Source organism: Corylus avellana, chromosome 5, assembly GCF_965113065.1.
Source record: "Corylus avellana chromosome 5, dhCorAvel1.hap1.2, whole genome shotgun sequence".
NCBI lineage: Eukaryota > Viridiplantae > Streptophyta > Magnoliopsida > Fagales > Betulaceae > Corylus > Corylus avellana.
This window is the reverse complement of record NC_142494.1, coordinates 21,372,313-21,396,944: the sequence shown is the minus strand read 5'-3', so window position 1 is coordinate 21,396,944 and position 24,632 is coordinate 21,372,313. Positions and strand designations below refer to the sequence as shown.

The 24,632-nt window shown below is 34.9% G+C and overlaps 1 protein-coding gene and 1 pseudogene across 1 annotated transcript; one reads left to right on the top strand and one right to left on the bottom strand.

Annotated features, from left to right (window-relative positions):
• Positions 1-6,050: 6,050 nt before the first annotated feature.
• LOC132183371 (zinc finger protein GAI-ASSOCIATED FACTOR 1-like) lies at positions 6,051-9,105 on the bottom strand (annotated as a pseudogene).
• Positions 9,106-12,860: 3,755 nt separating this feature from the next.
• LOC132180874 (trehalose-phosphate phosphatase A) lies at positions 12,861-18,881 on the top strand. Its single transcript, XM_059593857.2, has 14 exons — positions 12,861-13,015; positions 13,120-13,280; positions 15,767-15,813; positions 15,919-16,414; positions 16,525-16,665; positions 16,805-16,876; positions 17,013-17,138; positions 17,238-17,294; positions 17,365-17,466; positions 17,604-17,681; positions 17,804-17,873; positions 17,981-18,051; positions 18,131-18,223; positions 18,406-18,881. Exons 4-14 carry the CDS (start codon positions 16,121-16,123, stop codon positions 18,457-18,459), a joined length of 1,158 nt encoding a protein of 385 aa, XP_059449840.1. The 5' UTR covers positions 12,861-13,015; positions 13,120-13,280; positions 15,767-15,813; positions 15,919-16,120; the 3' UTR covers positions 18,460-18,881.
• Positions 18,882-24,632: the final 5,751 nt, after the last annotated feature.

Genomic DNA, 24,632 nt, shown 5'->3' with positions numbered 1-24,632 from the left:
AAAAAACTGATTAAAATTTCAGGAGCTGCTGCGTCATTGCCCCAGTGGCATATACATTTTATATGTGTCAAACAGACTTAAACTAATGCATAGGTAGTGCTTATTCCTCGAAATTGATGGTAGACAAACCCCCAACCGAAACTCTTCCTCTTTGACCTAAAAGCCAGGATAACGTTCACATCCACAATCCAAAGGTCTGGACCATAGCAAATAACCCAGAGGGCATCACACAGCATATTGAGAGGGGATAGAGCCTTATTACAAGCAAAAACAGGAAATAAAACCATACAAAGAAATAAATGGACTAAAATAGAAATATAAACAGAATAGAAAAAAAAAAGGGCAAGCAACAAATGAAAACCAACAGAACAAGGAAAAAACTGGAGAATCACACTAAGCGGGAAACGGTAGCCGGAAGGAAGCTGATCACGTGCTGACTGAAAATCGACGTGGAAGGTGGCGTTGGAACTCATGGCGGGGGGACATGAGGAAAGACCTGACAACGGACGGTGGGTAGCAGAGCGGGTGCGGAGGAGATCGGCGTCGCACACAAATCAAACTAGAGGGGGGAGGGGGGGGGGGGGGGAAGAGTTTGAGTGAATCCCCCAAGAGCATCACTCATAAAGTGTGATAAATAGGCAAGGCAACAAAAACAACACACCAAAATATACGACAAAAGACAAACATAAAGGAAAGGAAATAAAACAACCAGAAATGAAATAAGAAAAGCAGCCGGAGAGAACCGAAATCAAACCACATTTGAAGAGACGGATCCAGTACAAAAGGTGTGATGGACATTGGCGGATCCAGGTAGCAAGGTGGTGGAGCACGCGTTGGGGTGGACCAAGCGACGGGCGGTTGATCGGGCAGGGACAACACGAACCTGAGCTAAACCCGACCCCAGTAATTGGCGCGGCGAATGGAGAAGGGCGGAAGATCAACCTCTAAAAAAATCCTAAAATCAGAAAAGGGGCAGAGAGGGAAGGAGAGAAAGAAAACGCCGAAAGAGCAAGGGATATCAAGTAAATAGGCTAACTCTAGAGCGGGGGGAGAAGACTCAGAAGAGGATGAGGGGGGAGGGGGAGAATAGGGGTTCTCCCCCTCCGACGGCACTATCTACTAAAGATGAAACCCTAGCTCACAGTTGTCCTCTTTTAATAATATAGACATAGAGAGTCTCACAAAATTGTGTACTTAGTAGGAGTTATTAAATTGATTATGAAATTCTCTAAAATAAAGGTGAGAGTTAAGAGTACAAGCCACTAATTTCAAAAGAGGGCTGCTAGGTATCCCAAGGATTCTTTCCAAAATCCTTCCCAAATGATGTGGCAAGCATTATTTTGTGTGGGAGTGGGAGACAAATGAGAGAAAATGAAATTTTTTTAAGGAAAAAAAAAATGCTTGCCACATCATTTGAGAAGTATTTTGAAAAAAATCACTTCAAATGTCTAACATTATTCATTTCGAAACTTCCATATATTTTCATCGATTGTTTTCAATACACCAATACTATGCAACTTGAAAAGTATTTGATTCAAAAGCAAAACAGAACCACACAAGAAATTAAACTCAGGATACATAGATAACAACATATAAAGATCCCAAAAAGCCTGATGCATTAGGTTTCAATTCATTAACCTCCGCAGCCTCTGCATCCTCCACAACCGCCGCTGCCACAACCACCACTATCGCCACAACCACTTGTACCAGCTACAACCACTGCGGTGGCCACGTCAGCACCTGTTCCTTCATAAACAACCATCTCACCATCTTTGGTTGCACTGCTCTTGGCAGTTTGACCTTTTTCCACATCACGATAAGCTCGTTGATGAACTGAAGAAGTGGTTGCACTTGGCATATCGTTGGGCTCTGAAGTCTGTTTCTTTTCTCGGCTCCCTTGGCAAAGACAGCTCAATGCTATCAACGCGGCAACCACAGAAGCAAAGGCTATGAGCGCAATTTCAAATGATTTCTTCTTCTAAATATGTTCACAAGAACCGGAACATCTGGAAAAGAAAGTGATAATTTCTTTTATATATATACACAAAATTGCGTAAAAATGGGGTTGAGTGAATAACTTTTTATAATGAAAGGGCTTTCTTTGGAAATTTACAATCGACAATATTCCTGTTAGACTTTGAGAAGCATGAGCGAAGTTGATTAGGATGACTTTTGGCACATAAGCTTGGATAGATGTTTGGTGTGAGGTGTACAATTATTAATATTTGTTCCTTTCATTTTCCTTATTTTTTGGTTTTCAATGACAGAAACATGCCTATTCGTGAACACAAAATAAACATAGGCAAAAGTTAAACGACATCTTAAAACATTCATTTTAGATAAGGATATAAAGAAATGTTAGGAGTTCCAAATCTTTTACCATGAGATGGATACCAAGATGATGTGGAGCTTATTCATTGGTACCCGTATCATTTTTCTTTATTAATTGTTTTCAGTGGCGGAGCCAGAGAATTTATATTGGGGGTGACGCTAAAATTTTTTGGCGTCCTAAAATTTTTTTCCACCCTAAAAATTTGGTAATTCACACAATATATGCATTACAACAAAATATCTATAAAAGTTCGTGTTCAAATTGATATATTAAAAATATAATATGTCGGCACTATATGAAAAAAAAAAAAAAAAAAAAAAAACTTCCATTCCCAATACAAAAGTGTTTAGTTTGCCATACACATGAGCAGCAACAACAAAAAGCTAAACAAGAACTTCAACAAACAAAGTAACCATTTAAAATATTATCTAACTATCACAAACACATAATAATACGAACTACTTACTACTTACGAAATAAACTTGAGTACAATTAATAATGTCTAAGAAAAATGAGTACCTTTTAGTAAATCAGAGGTATCTTGAGGGATTTTTTGAAAACAAACCAAACACAATAAGTTCTAGCTGAATGCTGTAAACCAATAAAAACAAATAATGAATTAGAAAAAGAAATGATTGAACACACACCAAAAAAAAAAAAAAAAAAGTTATCTTCTAAATTGTCTTCTAAACTTCCTCCCACACTAATTAATTTTAGTACTTCTATTTTAGTTTAAATTATATTCTAAACTTTCTCACCAGAATTTAAAAAAAAAAAAAAAAAAAAATCTTTTCACCTCCTCACGCCTACTCCTCTATTTATTTATTTTTTTCTTCCTTAAAATTTCACTTCACACGTTCTACCTTCTAGAATTTAATGCTTACATTTACTCTCTTCATTTATTTTTTTTCTTCCTTCAAATTCCACTAACTCACCCTTCTAGAAGATAAATTCTAACGCCTATCGTCATCTTTTTGTCTTAGTTCTCCTCACCTTCTAGAATCTAATGTCTTTCTATTCTCTTTAATATATTTTTTTTCTACCTTAAAACTAACCCTTCCACTGTCTACAACTATTTCTTCTATTATTATTATTTTTTTCTTCCTTCAACTTCGGTCTTCAACTCACGCGCAAGCAGACTGCACATAAAAAAATAATAATAAATAAATAAACTTGCGCAAGCCTACAGCCTACGTAAAACGTCATCCTAATATCCTTTTCTTTGTAAAAAACTCGGTACTCCTTAGCATTTCTCAAGAAAATAATAATGAGGAGAAACTTCACTAAAGACCCTCAAATTTTTACCCGTTTTGAAATACTTTCCTTGAATTTCAAAATCTCTCAATTTAATCCCCTGAACTTTCAATTGCTCTCAATTTAGACCATTCCGTTAATTTTAGCCGTTAAAAATAAAAAAAAGGACTAAAATATCCCTAATTTTTATTTTTTTAAAAATAAAAAAACGTTTTAGAAGTTGAAATTTTATACAAAAGTCAGGGGTATAAACGTCATGTGACGTTTAAAATCTGACAGAGAGGTCTAAATTGAGAGCAATTGAAAGTTCAGAGGACTAAATTGAGAGATTTTGAAGTTTATGAGGGTTATTTCAAAACGGGTGGAAGTTTGGGGGTCCTTAATGAAATTTTTCCTAATAATAAATAAATAAAAAATTTTAAAATTAGTAAATGATTGGCGAGTTAAGATAGAGCATCAATCAATTATCGAAATGAATTATTTACACGTTTGTTGGAATGATTCGAAGCAAACTAAAAAAATCCAACAATTGTGCCTCACCTCACCTCATAAGGCTGAAAATGATTATAACTACATCGTAGCTAATTAATTAGTTGTTCCTTTATTCTCCTTGAAGGGAATTCTCAGTTCTGCATCTTTACCATCAATAAAGATCATCTCTTTTCTTATTGGCTATGTGCCCCTGTGATTGCTGATATTCATTTGCATCTGCTGCAGTTTGCTAGTTGGACTGCGTCAAAAGTATCAAGAAGTGCTAACTGGAGAGCACACTCGGTTGCTAAATGGGCCGCTTTCCACAATGTGTTTAGAAGCATTCCCGCTTGTTCTTATTTTCTCTCCTCCATCTGAATTAAAAGTGGGAGAGACTCTCCTATGTAGTCTTTTCCCCTTTCCCCCTTTGCTTAGAAAAAATTAAAATAATAATAATAATAATAATAATAATAATAATGGAAAGCTAGTTCGATTTGGAGCATTCACATAATCACAATAAGTTACCTTTTCTTTTTTTTTCTTTTTTTTTTTGACATGGGGATCCTTTAGAAAAGATCTAGGCCCCATGAAACTTGTCCAAAAGCTTGTTCATCTCCGATATGGGAAATTTATCCTTTGCTGTATTTTAATTCGATGCCCGATACTCAACACTGGTCTCCCGGGCCCATCATGTTGCAGGGCCTTTCATTAACAGGCCCAGCCCCTGCCAACAATGGGATTTTTTGTGTGGTTATGTGGCCTGTTAGGTGGTTGTTCTTTGGGTTCAGAGAAACTGTCCTCATAGGCCCACAATATCTCCACTTCACTCTTAGAAAGTCGATTTCTATATTCCGCTTGTCATTTATGATGCGGATAAATAAATAAAATATCTCAAAATTAGTAAATGATTGGCGATTGAGCATCAATCAATTATCGAAATGAATTATTTACATGTTTGTTGGAATGATTCAAAGCAAACTAAAAAAATCCAACAATTGTGCCTCACCTCACCTCCTAAGGTTGAAAATGATTATAACTACATCGTAGCTAATTAATTAGTTGTTCCTCTATTCTCTTTGAAGGAGATTCTCAGTTCTGCATCCTTGTTATCAAAAAAGATTATCTCTTTTCAGATTGGCTATGTGTCTCATTTGTGATTATACAATTTTTGAGATGAAATCCTAGCCATGAACTTAATATTTTCCCCGTCCATAATGAACTGGAGATAATCCTAGTCCTAAAATTTTCAAGTAGATGGCCACTCAGGGGGTTAATGCAGTTTAACTCCGGGCATTTTGTCTGAGAGAAAATGGTAAGAGCTGCCACTTGAATGAATATGGATATTTACCACAATAATATATATGAGCAAGGTTGAGGAGCATTCCCCCTTTCTCTACAAACTGTTTTTCCGGCGCTTAGAATTTAGAAAATATTTTCCGGAACAAAAAAAAAAAAAAAAATTGTTTCTTCTATCATTCGGTGTTTTGTGGCATTGGAAATTTCCACGCAACAAGACAAAATCAGTAATATCAAAAGCCCATACTCCATAGTTTCGAAAATGTTTTATGGCATTGGAGGTTCCAGGCAATGGTAATGGTGGGGGCGAGGAGGAAGGAGGAGACTCCACAACTAACCATATAGAGAATGATGGTGCAAATTGGTCTATTATTTATAGAATTAGTGGACCTTTACCAAATTAATAATTTTATGACCCATTTTAATAATATGGACATAGAGAGTCTCACAAAATTGTGTACTTGGTAGGAGTTATTAAATTGATTATGAAATTCTCTAAAATAAAGGTGAGAGTTACAGTACAAGCCACTAATTCCGAAACTTCCTGTTTTCAATACACCAGCACTAAGCAACTTGAAAAGTATTTGATTCAAAAGCAAAACAAAACCACACAAGCAATTAGACTAAGGATACATCATACATAGATAACAACATATATAAAGATCCCAAAAAGCCAAATTCATAAGGTTTCAATTCATTAACCTCCACAGCCCCCACAACCACCACCACCACCACCACAACCACCACCACAGCCACTTGTACCGGCTACTCCTGCAAAGACAACCATCTCACCATCTTTGGTTGCACTGCTCTTGGCAGTTCGACCTTTTTCCACGTCACGATAAGCTCGTTGATGAACTGAAGAAGTGGTTGCACTTGGCATAGCGTTGGGCTCTGAAGTCTGTTTCTTTTCCCGGCTCCCTTGGCCAAGACAGTTCAATACTATCAACGCGGCTACCACAGAAGCAAAGGCTATGAGCGCAATTTCAAGTGGATGCATCTTCTAAATATGTTCACAAGAACCAGAACATCTGGAAAAGAAAGTGATAATTTCAATTATATATATACACAAAATTGCGTAAAAATGGGGTTGAGTAAATAACTTTTTTCCAATGAAAGGGCTTTCTTTGGAAGTTTACAATCGACAATATTCCTTTTAGACTTTGAGAAGCATGATCAGCGAAGTTGATTAGGATGACTTTTGGCACATAAGCGTGGGATAGATGTTTGGTGTGAGGTATACAATTATTAATATTTTTTCCTTTCATTTTTCTTATTTTTTGTTTTTTAATTACAGAAACATGCCTCTTCGTGAACACAAAATAAACGCAGGCAAAAGTCAAACGACGTTTTAAAACATTCACTTTAGATAAGGATATAAAGAAATACTAGGGATTTCAAATCTTTTTCCAAGAGGTGGATGCCAAGATGATGTGAAGCTTATTCATTGGTACTCGTATCATTTTTCTTTATTAATTGTTTTGATCATTTTCAATAAATAAGTTAAACGTCATCTTCATACCCTTATCTTTGTAAGAAACTTGGTACCCCTTAGCATTTCTCAAGGAAATAATAATAAATAAATAAAATATCTCAAAATTAGTAAATGATTGGCGAGTTAAGATTGAGCATCAATCAATTATCGAAATGAATTATTTACATGTTTGTTGGAATGATTCAAAGCAAACTAAAAAAATCCAACAATTGTCCCTCACCTCACCTTATAAGGTTGAAAGTGATTATAACTACATCATAGCTAATTAATTAGTTGTTCCTCTATTCTTCTTGAAAGGGATTTTCAACTCTACATCCTGACCATCAATAAAGACCATCTCTTTTCTTATTGGTTATGTGCCCTTGTGATTGATGATATTCGTTTGCATCTGTTGCGGTTTGCTAGTTGGACTGCGTCAAAAGTATCAAGAAGTATTAATTGGAGAGCACACTCGGTTGCTAAATGGGCCGCTTCCCACAATGTATTTGGAAGCATTCTCGCTTGTTCCCATTTTCTCTACTCCATCCGGATTAAAAGTGGGAAAGACTCTCTTTTGTAATTCTTTCCCCTTTCCCCCTTTGCTTAAAAATAATAATAATTAATTAATGGAAAGCTAGTTCGATTTGGAGCATTCACAATAAGTTACCTTTTTTTTCTTTTTTCTTTTTTTTCTGACATGGGGATCCCTTAGAAAAGATCTAGGCCCCATGAAACTTGTCCAAACGCTTGTTCATCTCTGATATGGGAAATTTGTCCTTTGCTGTAATTTAATTCAAGGCCCGATACTCAACACAGGCCTTCAGGGCCCATCATGTTGTAGGGCCTTTCATTAACAGGCCCAGCCCCTGCCAACAATGGGATTTTTTGTGTGGTTATGTGGCCTGTTAGGTGGCTGTTCTTTGGGCTCAGAGAAAATGTCCTCATAGGCCCACAATATCTCCAAATAGCGAGCTTCATTCCTAGAAAGTCGGCCCATTTTGCGCCTAACACCGCATCGCAGCCGTCTAGCTGGAGCAGGGGCGGAACTAAAGATTTGTGTTTGGAGGGTAAAATTCTAAAAAAATAATTTGGAAGGGTCAAAAATTAAATTTTATAGAAATTTTATTTTTTCTTGATGGACCACCTTGGGCCCCCAAGGCCCAACGTGGTTCCCCCCTGAGCTGGAGGATGAAAAGGTCAAAGAAAAACAGCTCCCTTGTACCATACTACCATATACGGATTCCGCTGCACCGCACGAAGTTGACCGTCAATTTGGGTAAAAATAAATAACCTAATGTCGAAATTGAAAACCTAGATAATTAAATTGAAGTGGGGGATTTTTCTATGTTCACCAGCTTCTCTTCTCCTCATCTAAAACACATATTACTACTAACTAGTTGTAATTTGGCTATTTCGTTAGTTATTATCGTCAAATAGAATGAAAAATTTAATACGATGTTGTTTTGGCAAGGTTAAGTTACTAAAATACCCTTTTAAGAATTTTTTTTTTTTTAATTTTTAAAAAAATGCCCCTCAAAACGACGTCGTTTTACTTGAAAAAAAAAAAAAAAACATAAAAAATTAATTAAAAAACGAATTGACATTAATTAAAAAAACAAAAAAAGCCCACCCATGGGGTGGCTGGGCGGCCACCCCACAGGCCATGAGGGTGGCCTCTGGTGCCGCAGGTTTTGAGGTGGGCTTTGTAATCGGATTGAACGACGTATCCCTTGGAGCATTTCTCACACACCCACTGCTTGTGATTGCTCTGCTTCCTTCTAAAATTCTTTTTGATGCCGACAAGGTTGCCAAGGGCGTGGCATGCATGGGTCGTGGTGCAACCAAAAACTTGGTTCTGGGCATACAAAAACCCTCTTCCTCACTTCCTGCGTCTCCCTCTTAAGCAATTTCCATGGCCTATGCATCTGCAAATTCTGGTCTCTTTGGAACCCTTGGTTGCAGATCTCACACACATAGCGGTCGGATTCCAACAAGGTCTTGGGAGAGAGAAAGACATCACCTCAGCTTCTGGATTTACATAAAAACAATTAAGAAAATTAGTAAAAGAAAGAAAAAAAAATTGAAACTGAAGAAGGAGATATATATGTAGTTTTGTTACCTGGTGTACCTGCCAGTCTTCTTTTTCTTTTGTTAGTGAGGCCATTTTCTAGGGAAGCAAATGCATCAGAGGAGGAAGATGGAGCAACAGAAGAAGCAGTGTTGTCTAACATGGATGGATTTTGTTGCTTTTAGGAGACTATATGGTGGAGATGGTTACAAATTCAATCCTATGGGCGTGGTTGGGCGGCCACCATGGGGTGGCCAGCGAGCCATCCCCATAGCCTAGGGGTGGCTTGCCGGGTGGCGGCCCAGCCACCCCTATGGCCTGGGTGTGGCCGCCCGACCACCCCCATGGGAGGCCTTGTTTTATTTTTTTAATTAATGTCAATTTTTTTTTAATTAAATTTTTAAGTTTTTTTTTTTTTAAAAAAAAAAAACCAAAACAACGTTGTTTTGGAAAGTCTTTCATAAAATTGATTTTTTTTTTTCAAAATGGCATTTTAGTAACTTAACCTTGCCAAAACGACATCATATTGAATTTTTCATCCTATTTGACAATAATGACTAATAAAGTGGCCAAATTATAATTGATTGGTAGTTTGAAGGACTACTTTATTACTTTTTAAATATTAAAAGACTAAAATAAAAATAACTAGTAGTTTGGAGGCTAAATTATATTTTCTCCTATATTTTTATACTTAGTTTACAAGGAACAGCTTCTATCTTAAGTGGGAAAACTGAAATACTTGGGTCCCAGCCTGACTAAGCTATATTACTTGAGTTAATACATGGTTGAGGCTATACTATTCCTCCTTATACTGGTCAATACCTTGAATATTTACTATTTAGTCAGTCAATGACTCACTATAGGGCATAAAATATGCCCAATGAAAAGTGTAACTTCTCTATAATAATTTCTTTATTCTAGATGACACTGCAATACTTATTTTCTTAATATTTCAGAAGCTGCTGCGTCATTGCCTCAGTGGCATATGCATTTTATATGTTGGGAAGATTCGGAACCTTTGACGTGGCAAGCATAAACAAGTATGTCCAGGTCAAGCGTATTACCTTTTCTGTTTTCTATTTGATTAAGAAAGAAAGAGAGAAAAACGTTGTTAGTTGGGATGCTAATTAAAGCCAATTAAAAATTCAATGTTTGGCTCGGTTGTTGGAGGCATACCCTCTCTGAGTCACTCATGACAACACCTCAATCACTTGAAAATCATACAAACATTAAAAATGCTATACATAGCCCCCCCTATTCTTTTGGATTCATTCAAACTTAATTGAAGCGGCTTGGTCTTTTATAACATCGATCGATAGGGTATAAAAATTAGATTTTTAATTACCCTAATAAATAGACAAAAAAAGGCCGCCACCACCAAGTGTTAGGTGTTGCTACACTACACCTAAGGAGAAGTGTTAGGGACTTAAACAAATGAATGCAGAAAAAATTTTAAACTGATGTGGTAAGGGTTTTTAAATTTTTTAAAAAATGCAATTCTTTTCTCTTGTCTGCCACTCACGGTCTGTCACGTCAGTTTAAAAATTTTTCTGGGTTTATTTGTTTGACTCCCTAACAGTACTCCCCACTCCTAAGTTATTGTTTTTATTTATTATTTATTTTAAATTTTTTTAATTAAGGGTATTTTTGTTATTAAGAAGGACATTAATATATTTTTTTGTAGTTTAAAGATGATGTTGATACATTTAATAAATTGGATGCAACATTGACAATAAAATAGCAATTTGGCACTCTAAATTTGGAAAATAAAATATATGCACGTCACATGAAAATCATGGAAACTATAACTTATTGGCACAATTCCAAGCTTGGTACCAACTTTTTTATTTTATATATTTGATGTAACCATCATCTCCTTTTTCATAATGTATACCCCATTTCCATTGATTTCGTGTTTGTTATGCTATGTAACAAAATTCAACACGATTCACCAATTTATCCAAATCAAGTAGTTATGAGATGAGTAAAGTTTTGGTATAAATTGTTTAACACGTAACATAAAACTAGTAGGTCAGGTCAGTCTCCAAGAGGTAGCTCAATCAGTTTGAACTATTCCTAATAAAGCAAATGTCATTAGTTTAAATTCTACGGACATATAAAAAAAAAAAAAAAGAGGAGAGTATGTCAGGAATACTTTGACTGTTATACATCATATGAATTGGATAATCATTCACTACTTTTTCACCCAAATTAACTCTTTTTTTTTTTTGTTTTCACCCATACATATCCTCATCCACCGGTCCATTTCTCATGCCACGTGAAGCAAACCAACACCCCACGAGCTGTCACTAACCCAAAGGAAAAGTAAATGTTTTTTTTTTTTTTTTTTTCAGCCCATACAAAATATACCGTATTTAGGAATAATTCTCTGTTGATTGTGGTCGTGGAAGCATGGAAGAAGTTGAAAACAGTGGGTGACGAAAAGCACCGCCCGAGGAAACGAAAATACAATATAAATAAATAATTAAATAAATATTAATCAAGTCTTACCCTGACTTTGACCGTTCTTTACGGCGTTGAATAGGAAGATTCCGTTGTGGGTTCCGAGAGATTAGGCATTCACTAAACTCACCCTCCACCACCCACCTCTCTCTCTCTCTTTTTAACTTCTTTTCCTCTTTTCCTTTTGGTTTCTGCTGTCAATATCTTTGACAAAGGAACCAAACATGTTCCTGTCGCCAGCTCAGCTGGGCCCCGCCAAATCCGACACGCGCGTCCCTCTCATTTATTTTTCCTAGAACGTGAAAAACTTAAAATGACAATTTTATTATTATTATTTTCATTTTGGGCCAAAAAAATAATAATCACAAATATATTACGTGGCCCCATTACCAAATGTAGGAATACCATTTATCTGCATCTCCTGCGTGGCCACCGTTTCGTAGAAGCGCAGGTCAATTTGGCGACGGTCCCGTCACCGTCACCGTCACCGTCGTCGGTCTGGTGGGCCCTCCCGTCCGTTATGTTATCAAATAACTACCTTCATCAACCACCACTTGTTAGAGGTAGCTCGATCCCAGAAAAAAAAAAGAAAAAAAAACATTCATGGAAGAGAGGAGAAAGAAACAGGAGCCACACAGACCCACAATCCACCCACTTGTCTTCTTGACAACGACGACACAATCTCACACGTCCAGCACTTACGTGGCGGGCCCCCCATCCTAAACGTGCCCGTGTCAGCCCCGAGTCGATCACACGTGTCTTTACGCGCTTTGGCCGCCGACTTCCCACTTGCTCCCTCTCTTTCCAAGATTTTCCGTAGGCCCCAAGTAAGTTAGGCCGTTTTTATTATTATAAAAATTACAGGACCTTTTTTTTTTTTTTTTCTTTTTTAATTCAAAATTTATTAGATCAAATCAAATACGTTGAGTTCAAATTGTCAAATACTTTTAGGGTAAACTAATTTTAAATTTAACGATAATTTTAAAAATTATATTATACTTAAGAGAATACTAAAAAAATATTAAAAAAACACCTAATATTTCCCATCAATTATCATCCCTATGATATTTAAATTTAAATTTATATTACAACTTATATTGTAATTTTAAATTTTAACTTGGTTTGCCCTTGTGTCAAAATTAGACGTAAAAAGAAAATTTGTTTCACTTTAAGGTAATTTAGATATTTCACATGTTTTCTATCCTATTAAACCGTTGATTTTGACGAAAGAATGGTGATAGTTTATTGGAGAAAAGTTTCATTTATATTTTTTAAATATTTAATTTGACAATCCATAATTATTCCCAAAAGCGCAAAATCCTACCAATGCAAAGCCGCGCGTGATACAGACGATCCTAAAAGAGAGTAGGAAGGGCGCGTGCTTCCCAATAGAACGGCCGTGAGTTTCTTAGGAAGTACGTTTGACGAAAACCCCAAAAACCTCTATAAATACCCGAATCCTATTATACGGTTAATTTTCTTTTTTCTCATTGCTTTTCGCATCGATTTTGAGCTTGATTCTCGTTTCTCGTTCTCTGCGAATCCTACTGTTTTCTTCCACAGCTGATTCTCTTCCATTTTCCATTGCCCATTTTCTTCCTCTTTGGCTCTCGAGAAAAGTCCTCATGCAAGAAGACTAAATTTTCATAACAAACAGGTTCAGTTCCTGGGTTTGACGACAGAGCATTTCGTCTTTTTGTTCATATTGTTAGTCGTTGGTATTGATATGGGTTTTGTGTATCTTTTTTTTTTTTTTTGAAGGTCTTTCAATTATACAACCTGCATTTTCAAAGATTCGGTTCACGTTCTTGGGTTATTCGTTGGAGCTTTCCTGTTACTGGTTCTTGATTGGAGCTTTCCTGTTACTGGTTCTTGATTGGAGCTTTCCTGGTTCTTGATTGGAGCTACCACCTCAGACTTAGGTACGTTTATGCTTTGCCTTTTTCTTTTTTTCATTGTCTTTATTTGAATGGTGCTATTTAGTTTCCCACGCTGTTTGGGAAAATGTCGTCTTTTAAATCGACTGCGTGTCTGCCGGAACTTTTGAATTTTTTAGATTTTCTTAGTTAATTATCATTATTTTGTCCAACATTTTTTATATGATCAGAGTATTTGGATTCTATGGGAATTCAACTTTGAATTAGGCCCAACCTTATCAATTGGGTTCTTTCTTATTTTGGGTTTCCATTTCGGTTTTGATTCTTTTCCGTCTATATATATATATTAGTAGGAATCTATATGATATACACATATGGGTGTTATTCTTCTTTAATCGCCTTGTTGAATGGTTGGTTAGTTCAGTTTTTTCCGAACCGCGGCTCCGATTCTACCGACATTGATTCTAATTTGTCTGCCTTGTAGCTGTTTTTGACCAAGTTGATGTGATATGTCTCTTTGTTTTCGTCTTTGATTTTTCGTTCAACTTTTTTGCAACCACTGTTCCTCAATGGATGTATATATCATGTCTATTCTAGTTGAAATCGCGTTCTGAGCCAGAGTGAAAGAAAAAAAGAAATAAAAAATAAAAAAACAGATGAAGATAAAATAAAAGAAAAGAAACAAATCCTCAGTCATATTTTTGACATAGTACTTTCCCATGGGGTAATCTTCACCTTAAATATGCTTTACTTATCTTGTCATGCCAAGAAAGTGACAATAGAGGTTGATCATAGCACATGGTTGGAACAATTATATATTTTTGATTTGTGGAAGATTTTTGGTGCTCACAGTGAATATGCAACAAAAGCATGGTGATTCTTGATTATTTTTTATTTTTATTTTTATTTTTTAATTTCTTTTGCCATCTATATTGGTTTATGTCACTGCAGAATTTTTATCTGCTGGGTCCATATGTTTAATGATTCCCATGCTTCATTGTAGGCCCATAATATGTGGTTGCATATGATATTGTTTCCTCTCCACTATGTGGGGTAGAAGATCCTTTTATTGTACACAACCACCTTTCGCCCATATATATATATATATTTTTTTTTTACCAAATCAATTCCCTTTCACTTCATACTATTTAGATTCTATTTGCTATATATTGACAATCGTAAATTTTGTAGCATCAATTTGTATTTCATGTTTTATTTTTCTGTATAACATTGGTTATTTACTTATTTATAGTTTGGCTTTCCAACACCTCTTATCTCCACAGTGAAAGATATGCATGTTCGAGTCCTCTTTGCTTTCTTCCATATTTAACTTTCTTTCCTCTATAGCTTTGGACTTCTTTATGATATTACCAATAAGCTAGGCCATTAACTTCTGAGTTTCTGCAAATTGAGTTTGAAATAAATTGTGATTGTGACCATTGAAGTATTACTTTTGAAATCTATGATGCATGCTGTGATGAAGTTTGCTCGGCTTCATTATTTGTCAAAATCATTTTAGTAAGGTCTACATCCTAGCAAACATCCTTTTTATTGGGACCATTATCAACACCGCTATCATCATCGTAGTGTTCAACTAAGCCGTTTCCAACCCATTGATTGTCGGTGTAACATATTCACAGTTTGAAACAGTGCTTTATTTTGAACCTTAGTTAATTTCAAGCCTGCGCAAACAATCAGGTGCTAGTTTTTAGCTTTGCATAACTACTATTTGTTGTTTTTTTGGTAATTGGCACAATATTCAACCCAGGGTTGAGGTTGGAATGATTTTAGCAGAATAATATTTGAATATGGGAAATTTGAAGGAAAAACTGAAAACCAGTGCCACTATTTTTTAATGAAATATCATTACTGAAGATTACCACACAGTTGCTATTTATGTTTATTACTAATTCTAGTAGCCACTAAAAATTTCCCATTTCAAACTGCTTTGAAAAACAGAGGACTTGATAAAAAATAAATAAAAACTTATATTGAAGCCCTTTTCTCTAGAGTTAACTTCACTTGTGGAAGATGAAACGGTGAAAGTAAGGGTAGAGTGTGAGAGGTCACATAAAGGGGAAATATTTACGTCTCTTCTTTTTTCCCTACCAAATTAACGCATGTTTGGACATTATCACACAAAGTAAGCATAAATATCCTGAGTTGTTTTTGGCTTTCTTTAGTACAAATTTTGATTTGGTTATGTTTTAGATTGATGTTCTCATTTGCATAGCTCGATTTCCCTACCAAATTTATGGTTATGCATTGGCAACACCAGTTACTATTAAATCATTTCCTTTTTCTGGTCCATCTCTTTAACTTTTCTTGATGAATTGATATCTGGCAAGTGTTAGGTAAGGCATCTATTTAATTTTTTTATATAGGTACAATTAATGCACTGTGGCATCAATGTCTATAGCTCTTTGTTTTTATAAACACCACAATTCTTAGCTGTTCTGTCATCACATAAAAGGATGGGGATTTTTCCTGATGCTAAGTCATTTTTATTTATCTCGCATCTGTTTTTGCAGATAACAGTTTGTCACCTAAATCACATGATTGCTATGGACAAGATAAGGTGCGGGGGGTTTATTTTTGCTCTGTTTAAGCAATCTGAGATTGCATATGCAATTACTTTTGTAATTTACGCTTTTTTTTTTTTAATTTTTTTTTTATTTTAAAGATTTCAGGAGCCCTGCGTTTGATGGACTGCTTCCCAAGTAGTAGTGACAAGAAGGCACTGAAGAGCTGGTTTTTTATTGATAAAAGGGTTGGGTGAAGAAGATATCTGAGATTGATCTGTTGCTTTGCATCGGTTTTGATTACTCTGCTGTAAGAGTTTACATAGTTTTTGAATTATAAGTTGTGCTACAAGACTGGATCCGATGGACCTCAAGTCAAGTCATACTTCTCCTGTTCTCACTGATCCTCCACCCATGAACAAGGCAATACTAGGCGTGCATTCCAGTCTGTTGCCTTATTCATCTCCGCGAGCAGCTTTCTCTCCATGTCTTTTGCTGACAATCCCTAGGAAGAAGACTGGAATACTTGATGATGTTCGCTCAAGCGGTTGGCTGGATGCCATGAAATCTTCATCTCCTCCTCCTATGAAGATAACCAAGGCTGTCAACAATGAGTATGCATCATATGATGCTGATGTTGTATACAATGCCTGGAAGGTATTTTTGCTCCCTGTGGCTATTTTTTTTTCTTTTGGTTCATTCCTTTCAAGAATTTCTGGACTAGTTGTTTATACTGTTCTCTGCATCTTTCTATTTTAATTTCCCAGGTTAAGTATCCATCAGCTATTGCATCTTTTGAGGAAATTACCAACCATGCCAAGGGAAAGAGAATAGCATTGTTTTTGGACTATGATGGGACCCTTTCACCAATTGTAGATAATCCTGACTGTGCCTTCATGTCTGATGCTGTAAGAGGGTTCCCACCCAACCCCCCCCCCCCCCCCCCTTCATTTTCAACGTGTAATTTTTTAATTTTAAAGTGAGATTTTTTTTTTTCTTTCTTCTTTCTTCCATTGTTTGGTCATTCTGGCTCTGTAACCTTTGTAGATGCGTGCTGTTGTAAAAATGGTCGCAAAATACTTCCCAACAGCAATAATTAGTGGGAGAAGCCGTGACAAGGTAATTGGTTGGTTTCTTTTTACGTAGTTTGTCCTAATAATAACTTCCTTAGCAAAATGTCTATTTATTTGCATTCAAATATCCTTGGTCATTATTGATTTTGGCAATTGCTTGTCCTACACTCCTACTCATTCAGGTATATGAGTTTGTCGGACTTACGGAACTCTATTATGCGGGTAGTCATGGAATGGACATCATGGGCCCTGTCAGACAATCTATTTCTGATGACCACACAAATTGTGTTAGATCAGTGGATGAGCAGGTAAGGGGCTAAATGGCTAATAAATTTCGTGTGTGACATCTCTTTCTCTCTCATAAAGATGCATATTTAAGTAATTTTGTATCCCTTTTGTGATTATAGGGCAAGGAAGTTAATTTGTTCCAGCCTGCTGGTGAATTTTTACCTATGATCAATGAGGTGTGTAAGCTAGAAAGCAAGTTCCGATCTTTCACTGTCATAGCATTCTAACTTTTTCATGTTTGCGCAGGTTTTGAGATCCCTTGTTGAACGCACCAAAGATATTATAGGAGTAAATGTTGAAAATAATAAGTTCTGCGTCTCTGTACATTACCGTAACGTAGATGAGAAGGTGTGGCTTTTCACTTAGCAGCCAAGGCTTGGATATATTGTTCAGTTACTTGTATTGTTCATCCAATTAGAGGAACATCTTTTCTGGTTTACTTATGCACTCTTTTCTTGGCTCTTGATTTGAATTTATATATCCAGCATTGGACTACAGTAGCACAACGTGTCCACGATGTACTGAAAGACTACCCGTGTTTGCAATTGACTCATGGACGCAAGGTATTCTTTAGAGCCAACATTCAACCTGATCAATATTTCTATTTTTGTTATTGAATATTTTCTGCTATGCTGCTATGTGGGCTTATTCCTTTAATCTGTATTCAACTTTCCGTCGTTTTTAGGTTTTAGAGGTCCGTCCTATGATCAATTGGGATAAGGGGAAAGCTGTCACATTTTTACTGGAATCACTTGGTTAGTTATTTTGGATACAGATATGAATTCTATCGAGTAGTTAATACTTCTACACAGATCTTTAAATTCTCATCCACTCCATCTAACTATGAAAAAAATTGCTTTAGGGTTGAGTAACTGTGACGACGTGCTCCCAATCTATGTTGGAGATGACCAGACAGACGAAGATGCATTTAAGGTAATTTCTAGCTTATTATAAATTTAGTAATCGTGGGAGTTTCTCAATCATCTGATTAATCAAATTGAATTTGTGATAGGTCGTGACAGAGGGGCATCGAGGTTACGGCATTTTAGTGTCTTCTGTGCCCAAGAAAAGCAATGCAGTCTACTCTGTGAAGGACCCATCAGAGGTACAAGTTTTTCTTTTCTTTGGGAGTGGTCAAAATATTTTTTCTGAATTTTTACATACTAAAAACACTTTTTAAGATCCTTAATGCAATCTCAAAAAAAACAAGCTCTTAGAATGTCATTTTTATCTCACTGTCTTCGTATAATGTTGATGTAATTAACGATGGTTTGATCTTGTATGCAGGTGATGGAATTTCTCAAGTCATTGGTGACATGGAAAAAGTCAAGTGCTCTATAACTGAATATAAAGCCATAGGAAATAATCTGACATACATATACAATAAAGACAGCCTACATGTTTTGTTTTGGTTTTGGAGCTTAGTTTTCCCAGAAGACAGACGTATTTGTCGGTCCATAGTTGCGTCTGCTGCTCAAAAGCTTCTTGTCGTGAATTGTGTATATTCCTGGCTCTATCTATATCTTATCTTCCCATGGTTGGCATCATCGAATTATCTTTTTAGCTTGCTCTGAGAGGATGCCCTCATATATGAGTTTACTAATAATTCATTTCTCCCTTCCCCATTTCCTTTCAGTTTTATTTATTTATTTATTTTATTTTTGTCAGTGCATCTCCTTTTGGAGTATGTAAAGAATGCTTAATCATTTGTTAATTCTTTTAGATATAAATATTTCCATGTTCATAAGATTATCTTGGTTATTAATTTCAAGCACACAAGATCCCTTTTGCTATCCAGATCGTTGGTTTCTGTTGTTGGTTTGAATTAGAGTTGTTGATTATATATCCATCATAATTGTTTGAAATATTTTCTTTTTTCTTTTTCTTTTCTTTTTTTTTTTGAAAATTGTGGTTTTGTAAAAACTCTTTATTCGTTATTAGCATGAACAGTCACTTTTGCAAATAAAAAAACTAATCAAAATTTAATGACAAGTTTGACAAAAGAGAATCTTATGCATTACGTAGACAGGTTACAAATTAGATGTCCAAAACAAACCAACCTGAGTCCAAATTATTTGGCCCATAATACTCATCAGTATGACTTGATTAGAACTATGGGTGAAAATGCGGATGCAAATAATAGGAATATTCGCATTGGCATTTGCAAAATTTGGATAATAGTTTTTGATATCTATACTAGCATTATGTGATTACTATCTACATTTCTGCGGTTAATGTTAATATTATCCGTTATCTGCAATTGAGATAGTAAACTTTTTGTAATTTACAAATTCTTGCTTCTATTATTATATATATATGTATATATATATATATATAGACTTTATTTATAGTTGAACACTATTATATTTTCATCCCATATATTATTTAGGAGAAACTTCACTTTGACCCCCTAAGCTTCCATTCGATTTTACAAATTTTTTCTGAACTTTCAAATCTCTCATTTTGGACCCATGAACTTTCAATTACTCTCAATGTGGACCCCTTCGTCAAATTTTAAATGTTACATAACTTTTATACCCCTGAATTTTGTATAAAATTTCAACTTTCAAAACGTTTTTTTATTTTTTAAAAAAAAAATCCAAGACATTTTGGTCTTTTTTTGTATTTTTAATTGCTAAAATTAACATAAGGGTTCTAATTAATAGTAATTAAAAGTTCAAGGGTCCAAAATGAGAGATTTAGAAGTTTAGGGGGTTTGTAAAATCGAGTGGAAGTTCAGGGGGCCAAAGTGAAGTTTTTCCTATTATTTAATATTTAGCATCATGTAAATCGCAAAAAAGTCTTCAAGAGATAGCTCAATCGGTTGGGACCATGCCTAATGAAGTGGAAGTCACTAGTTCGAATCCCTCTCCCTTTTTTGTGCGGACATGTCAAAAAAAAAAAAAAAAAATGAATACGGATGTGGATGTGGATAACTTCTTAAAATCGCCATCTGCATCCTCATTTATAGATATTGATTTTTTATATTTGCATCTGTTTTTACATATATGGATAGCGAATACAAGTGGTTATTTTTCACCCGCATTTTTTTCCTTTAACAACTAATAACGTTTTGCCCTCTAGCATTTTCAAACCATGTGTTGTAGTTTTTTCTTTTTTTTAATCAAAATGTTTAGATTTAATTTTACTTTTTTTCACATCTAAAACTTAAAAATTAAATTTAAACCCTTTCGATAAATAACATCGTCTTCTGGTATTAGTCTAAAGTTTTCACATCATCTTCCTTGGATTCTGAGAACAATGGTTTGGTCTTAGCTGCGATTCCTTGCAACTACCCTTCAAGAGTACACACGCGGTGCATAGAAAGGGAAGAACAGGACACCTTCAATTATTGTCCTAGTACAGAATGTTATTATAAGCTATTTTATTGTGTATGACAAGACAATTATGCTATTATAAGCTTTGTAAAGAGAGAAGATTTTAAATTTTTATTATCTCAAAAATTTGTTGGTCTTTTGTTTGGGGATCACTGCTCGAGCACATGCTCGGCTTGTGATCGAGACATGTTACTATTTTATTTTTCATCCATTTTTTATTTATCTTATCATTGGATACGTAGGACCTGGAAATAACTTCTATAAGTTCTTATTAGCACAAATTAAGTTCTTTGTGCTTTCTAATAAGAGATTAAGGGCTTGTTTGAGATTGTATTTGAGGAGCCTAAATGTGCTTTTAACACTCAAAAAGCCGGTTTGAAGAAAAAAATACTCGTTTGGTAATAAAAATTAAAAGCGTTTTTAAGGGTCTAAAAAAGCCTAAAAATTGTCAAAACACACTTTTGACAAAAACTTAAAAATGAAGCTTTTTCCCAAAAGTTCTTTCTGACTTAAAATCTATATTTTTCAAATGCAATCCCAAACAAGCTCTAATACGTAAGCTTAGAATCGTAAAAGCAAATGTTTCATGTCAACCTCTCTTATTAGAGGGCATAGAGAGTTTGGTTTGTACCAAGACCTTATAAAATTCTCGTAATTACAAATTTAATAGTGGATTGGAAAAGAAAAAAAAAAAGAAAAAGAAATAGACAGGAGTTTTACAAATTTAATGGTGAATTTGAAAAAAAAGAAAAAAAAAAAAGAAAAAAAAAAGAGAGAAATAGAGGAGACATGAAAAAACAGCATTTCTCTTTGTAATTAGTTCAAATGGACATATTAATAGGTTGCTAACTATCACTAAATCCATATATACACCTCATTCCAACAATTTATATTTGTTGAATACTACCCCAATATCTTTCTCCAACTTTTGAAATCGAGACATAAGGTTTGTTTGCAACCCATACCCAAATCCCCTATTTTTTTATTCAAATTCAGATTTTTTTTTCCCTTAATTAAAAGGGTAGAAGGGAATGACTAATTGTGACTACTCTACTTGAGTGTTACTACCTACTAGCTGAAAATTGCTCAAGAGGGGACCTAGACAACTGGAACTGCATGCACTTCCTCAAGACCAATTGAGCTATAGCCTAACCTAGTCCCACAAGGATATCAGTAAATTTGCAAGGCAGCTAATAGCCTAATACTAATCAGGTTTGTGTGAATGATTCTCCATTACAGAGATTCGAACCACGCCCTAGTGCATGCCTGAACCTCATGAAAATTTCCTTGATACCACTAAACCACCGCCACTTGATCACGGACATTCAAGGACAATTAATAGGTGATATAAACAAAGGGACAGATCATGCATGTATATGCCAAAACAACCTAGCTAATTGCACATGCCAAAACTATGGGACCATATATATCATGAATTTCTATATCATGAATTTCACAAAGTTCACTCTAATAGTCCACCATATATAGCTGGCCTGTCTACGTACATTTTTGCCCCGCCAAGGAAAATAAAAAATGAAAACATCCAAAGAGTGATGTCAATTAGGCAATATAGCTGATCATTTCACAAGGCAGAGTGTCATATCATGCTCTTTTGGCTATAATTATCTCTCTTCTTCTTCTTTTTTGACAGTTTGATGCACCTAAATGAGTGTTTGTTTACTGGTTTTGGTAGGCATGCACCATTGTAATAGTTCAGTGAATAATTGCTCGAATGTGATGGAGAAGACACAAGATGTGGGGACTAGTGAAGGACAGGCACCTGCCCTCTTGATTTATGAATATCAACAAATAAGATTGGCCCTCTTCCTTATCGATCTTTCAACTTTCATGTCAACGTACCATCTGATGATGCACATCATGCATGCATGGGTATGCTATATACCAATATGTTATATGCTTAAGCAGGGCCAAGACTAATCTTGCTCCATCTATAGTCATCTACCTACTCCTTATGTTTTCTCACTTCATGAATGCAAAGCTTGGCTCAGCGTTGAAGCAAATGAACATGTTTTAATGTTTAAGCCTCAAGGGAAGGTAGAAATCTACTATGGTTTAAGGTTTTGTTCGATGTAAAATGTTTTTCTGTTGAAAAATATTTATAGAGAAATCATTTTAGTTGAAAGCATTTTGCAGCATTTAATTGGTTCGTACAGAAAATAGTGAGAAAGAGTACTTGTGAGAAGGAAAAGATCAAATTCTTAAAACAATTATGGAAAAAAAATATATAAATATTTTACACAACTTAAATAAGGTTTTTCTAGTAAACCGAAAATGTTTTCGGATTGACCAGAATTTTTTATCATACTAAACATCTAAAAATAGGGAACGTTGAAATAAATCGAGCCTAATTTTTTATTTTTTTAAAAAAAAAAAGTAAGGGAAAGAAATTTTATGTTAACATTGGCCCGGACAAAAAGTCAATTTTTAGAGGAAATGCTAGACGCACTCCCACTCTTACACTTTCAAATGCGTACTCTCTAATGTGCAAATAAAAATCAAATTAAATTTTAGATGGATTACACACATTCTTACCCTCACACTTTCATGGACAATTTACTCTTTAATTTTGAAGGTGATTTTCGAAACTACATCAGAAAGTACTATGGAAGCAAAAAATGTGTAGCATTTGTCTTTGTTTAGTAGAGGAATTAAACAGTGATTATAATCACATTAGAAGTTAATATAAAAGTAAAATAATAAATAATTTTTTGGTCTTATTGTGACTCCATGGACCATGGCTATGTGTGTACAAAATGCAGTCGACAGTGTTAGTACGATCCACTGTGCATGGGCATCGGCCATTTGTAGATCACAGCTACACATGGGGCCCGTCGTATATAATAATAAAAATATATATATAAACTAAAAAACAAACAAACAGCATATATACTATGTATGCATTATGCTCAAAAAAAAGCTAGATCTGGCTGCGCACTCATCGGAATGGTTTGTTTGAGCCATTGCAACTACTGTTCAAGAGTACACGTGGTGTAGCAAGTGATCAAGAACAGGACACCTTCAGATGACAGATATTGTCCTATAACAGAATGCATGTTTTTGTTTTTTTTAATTTTCTGGACGTACATTAATATAATTAGTTCAATTCGATCACTCCATGTTTGCATGACAAGGAAGACAGTGGCATGTTTCTGTGTTCATGAACATAAACCATTTCGATTCCAACATTCTCAGTCGATCCCGGACCATCTTTTCACCAATAATTCTTATTCTCGGCCCCACCAATGAATCCCCACATCACATGTTAATGTGTTGCAATCTTTGAGCATTCATCATAGGTTACTATCCACACGTCACTACATTTTAAAAAAAAAATTTAAATTTTATTTCAAAACATATATATATATATATATATTATTTTGGTAAAAATTATTATTTTTTTTATAATTTTTTAAAGGGTAATGACGTTTGAATAATGTAAAATGGTAACTTTTCGAATGTGTCGTGCACTGTTTAAACGGTTTCCTGAAAAATGAAAATGGCCGGCACCAAATAGTGTTGTTTTTCACTGTTCAAACGACACTAGCCAATTTTCTAGTCTTTGCACTTTTTGTCATTTGGAAAAAGTCACTATTTGAACGTCACTAACCATTTAATGACTTTTTTGGCCTAAAAATGTCATTATATATGAGTCACAAAACCAAGGAATTTTTGTAGTATTAAACTGTTTAAAATACAATTTTAATTATGCATATATAAATTTTTAAATGGCTTTTTTTATTAAAAAAAAAAAAACCAGCTTTTATGAGTGAAATATGCAGGAGTTAAGCGTTATCTTTTAGTTGAAGAATTAAACCGTGATTATAATCACATTAGAAATTATAAAAAATAAATAAATCAACATTATTTTGGTCTAATTGTGACTCAGAAATAAAATTGTGTACAAAATGTAGTTGGTAGTGTTAGTATACGATCCGTAGTTTTGACAACTACACATGGGGTCAGTATATAATAATAGAAATATATCCAATATATATATTATGCATTATTCTCAGAGCTAGATCTGGCTACTCAAAATATATATATAAACAAAAGCTAGATCCGCCTGCTTTTGAACCTGACAAAGGATTGAAGAATTTGACATTTAAAACAACCAAAAAAACGTACAGTTTACTACGTAATGGGATGCCTTAAATC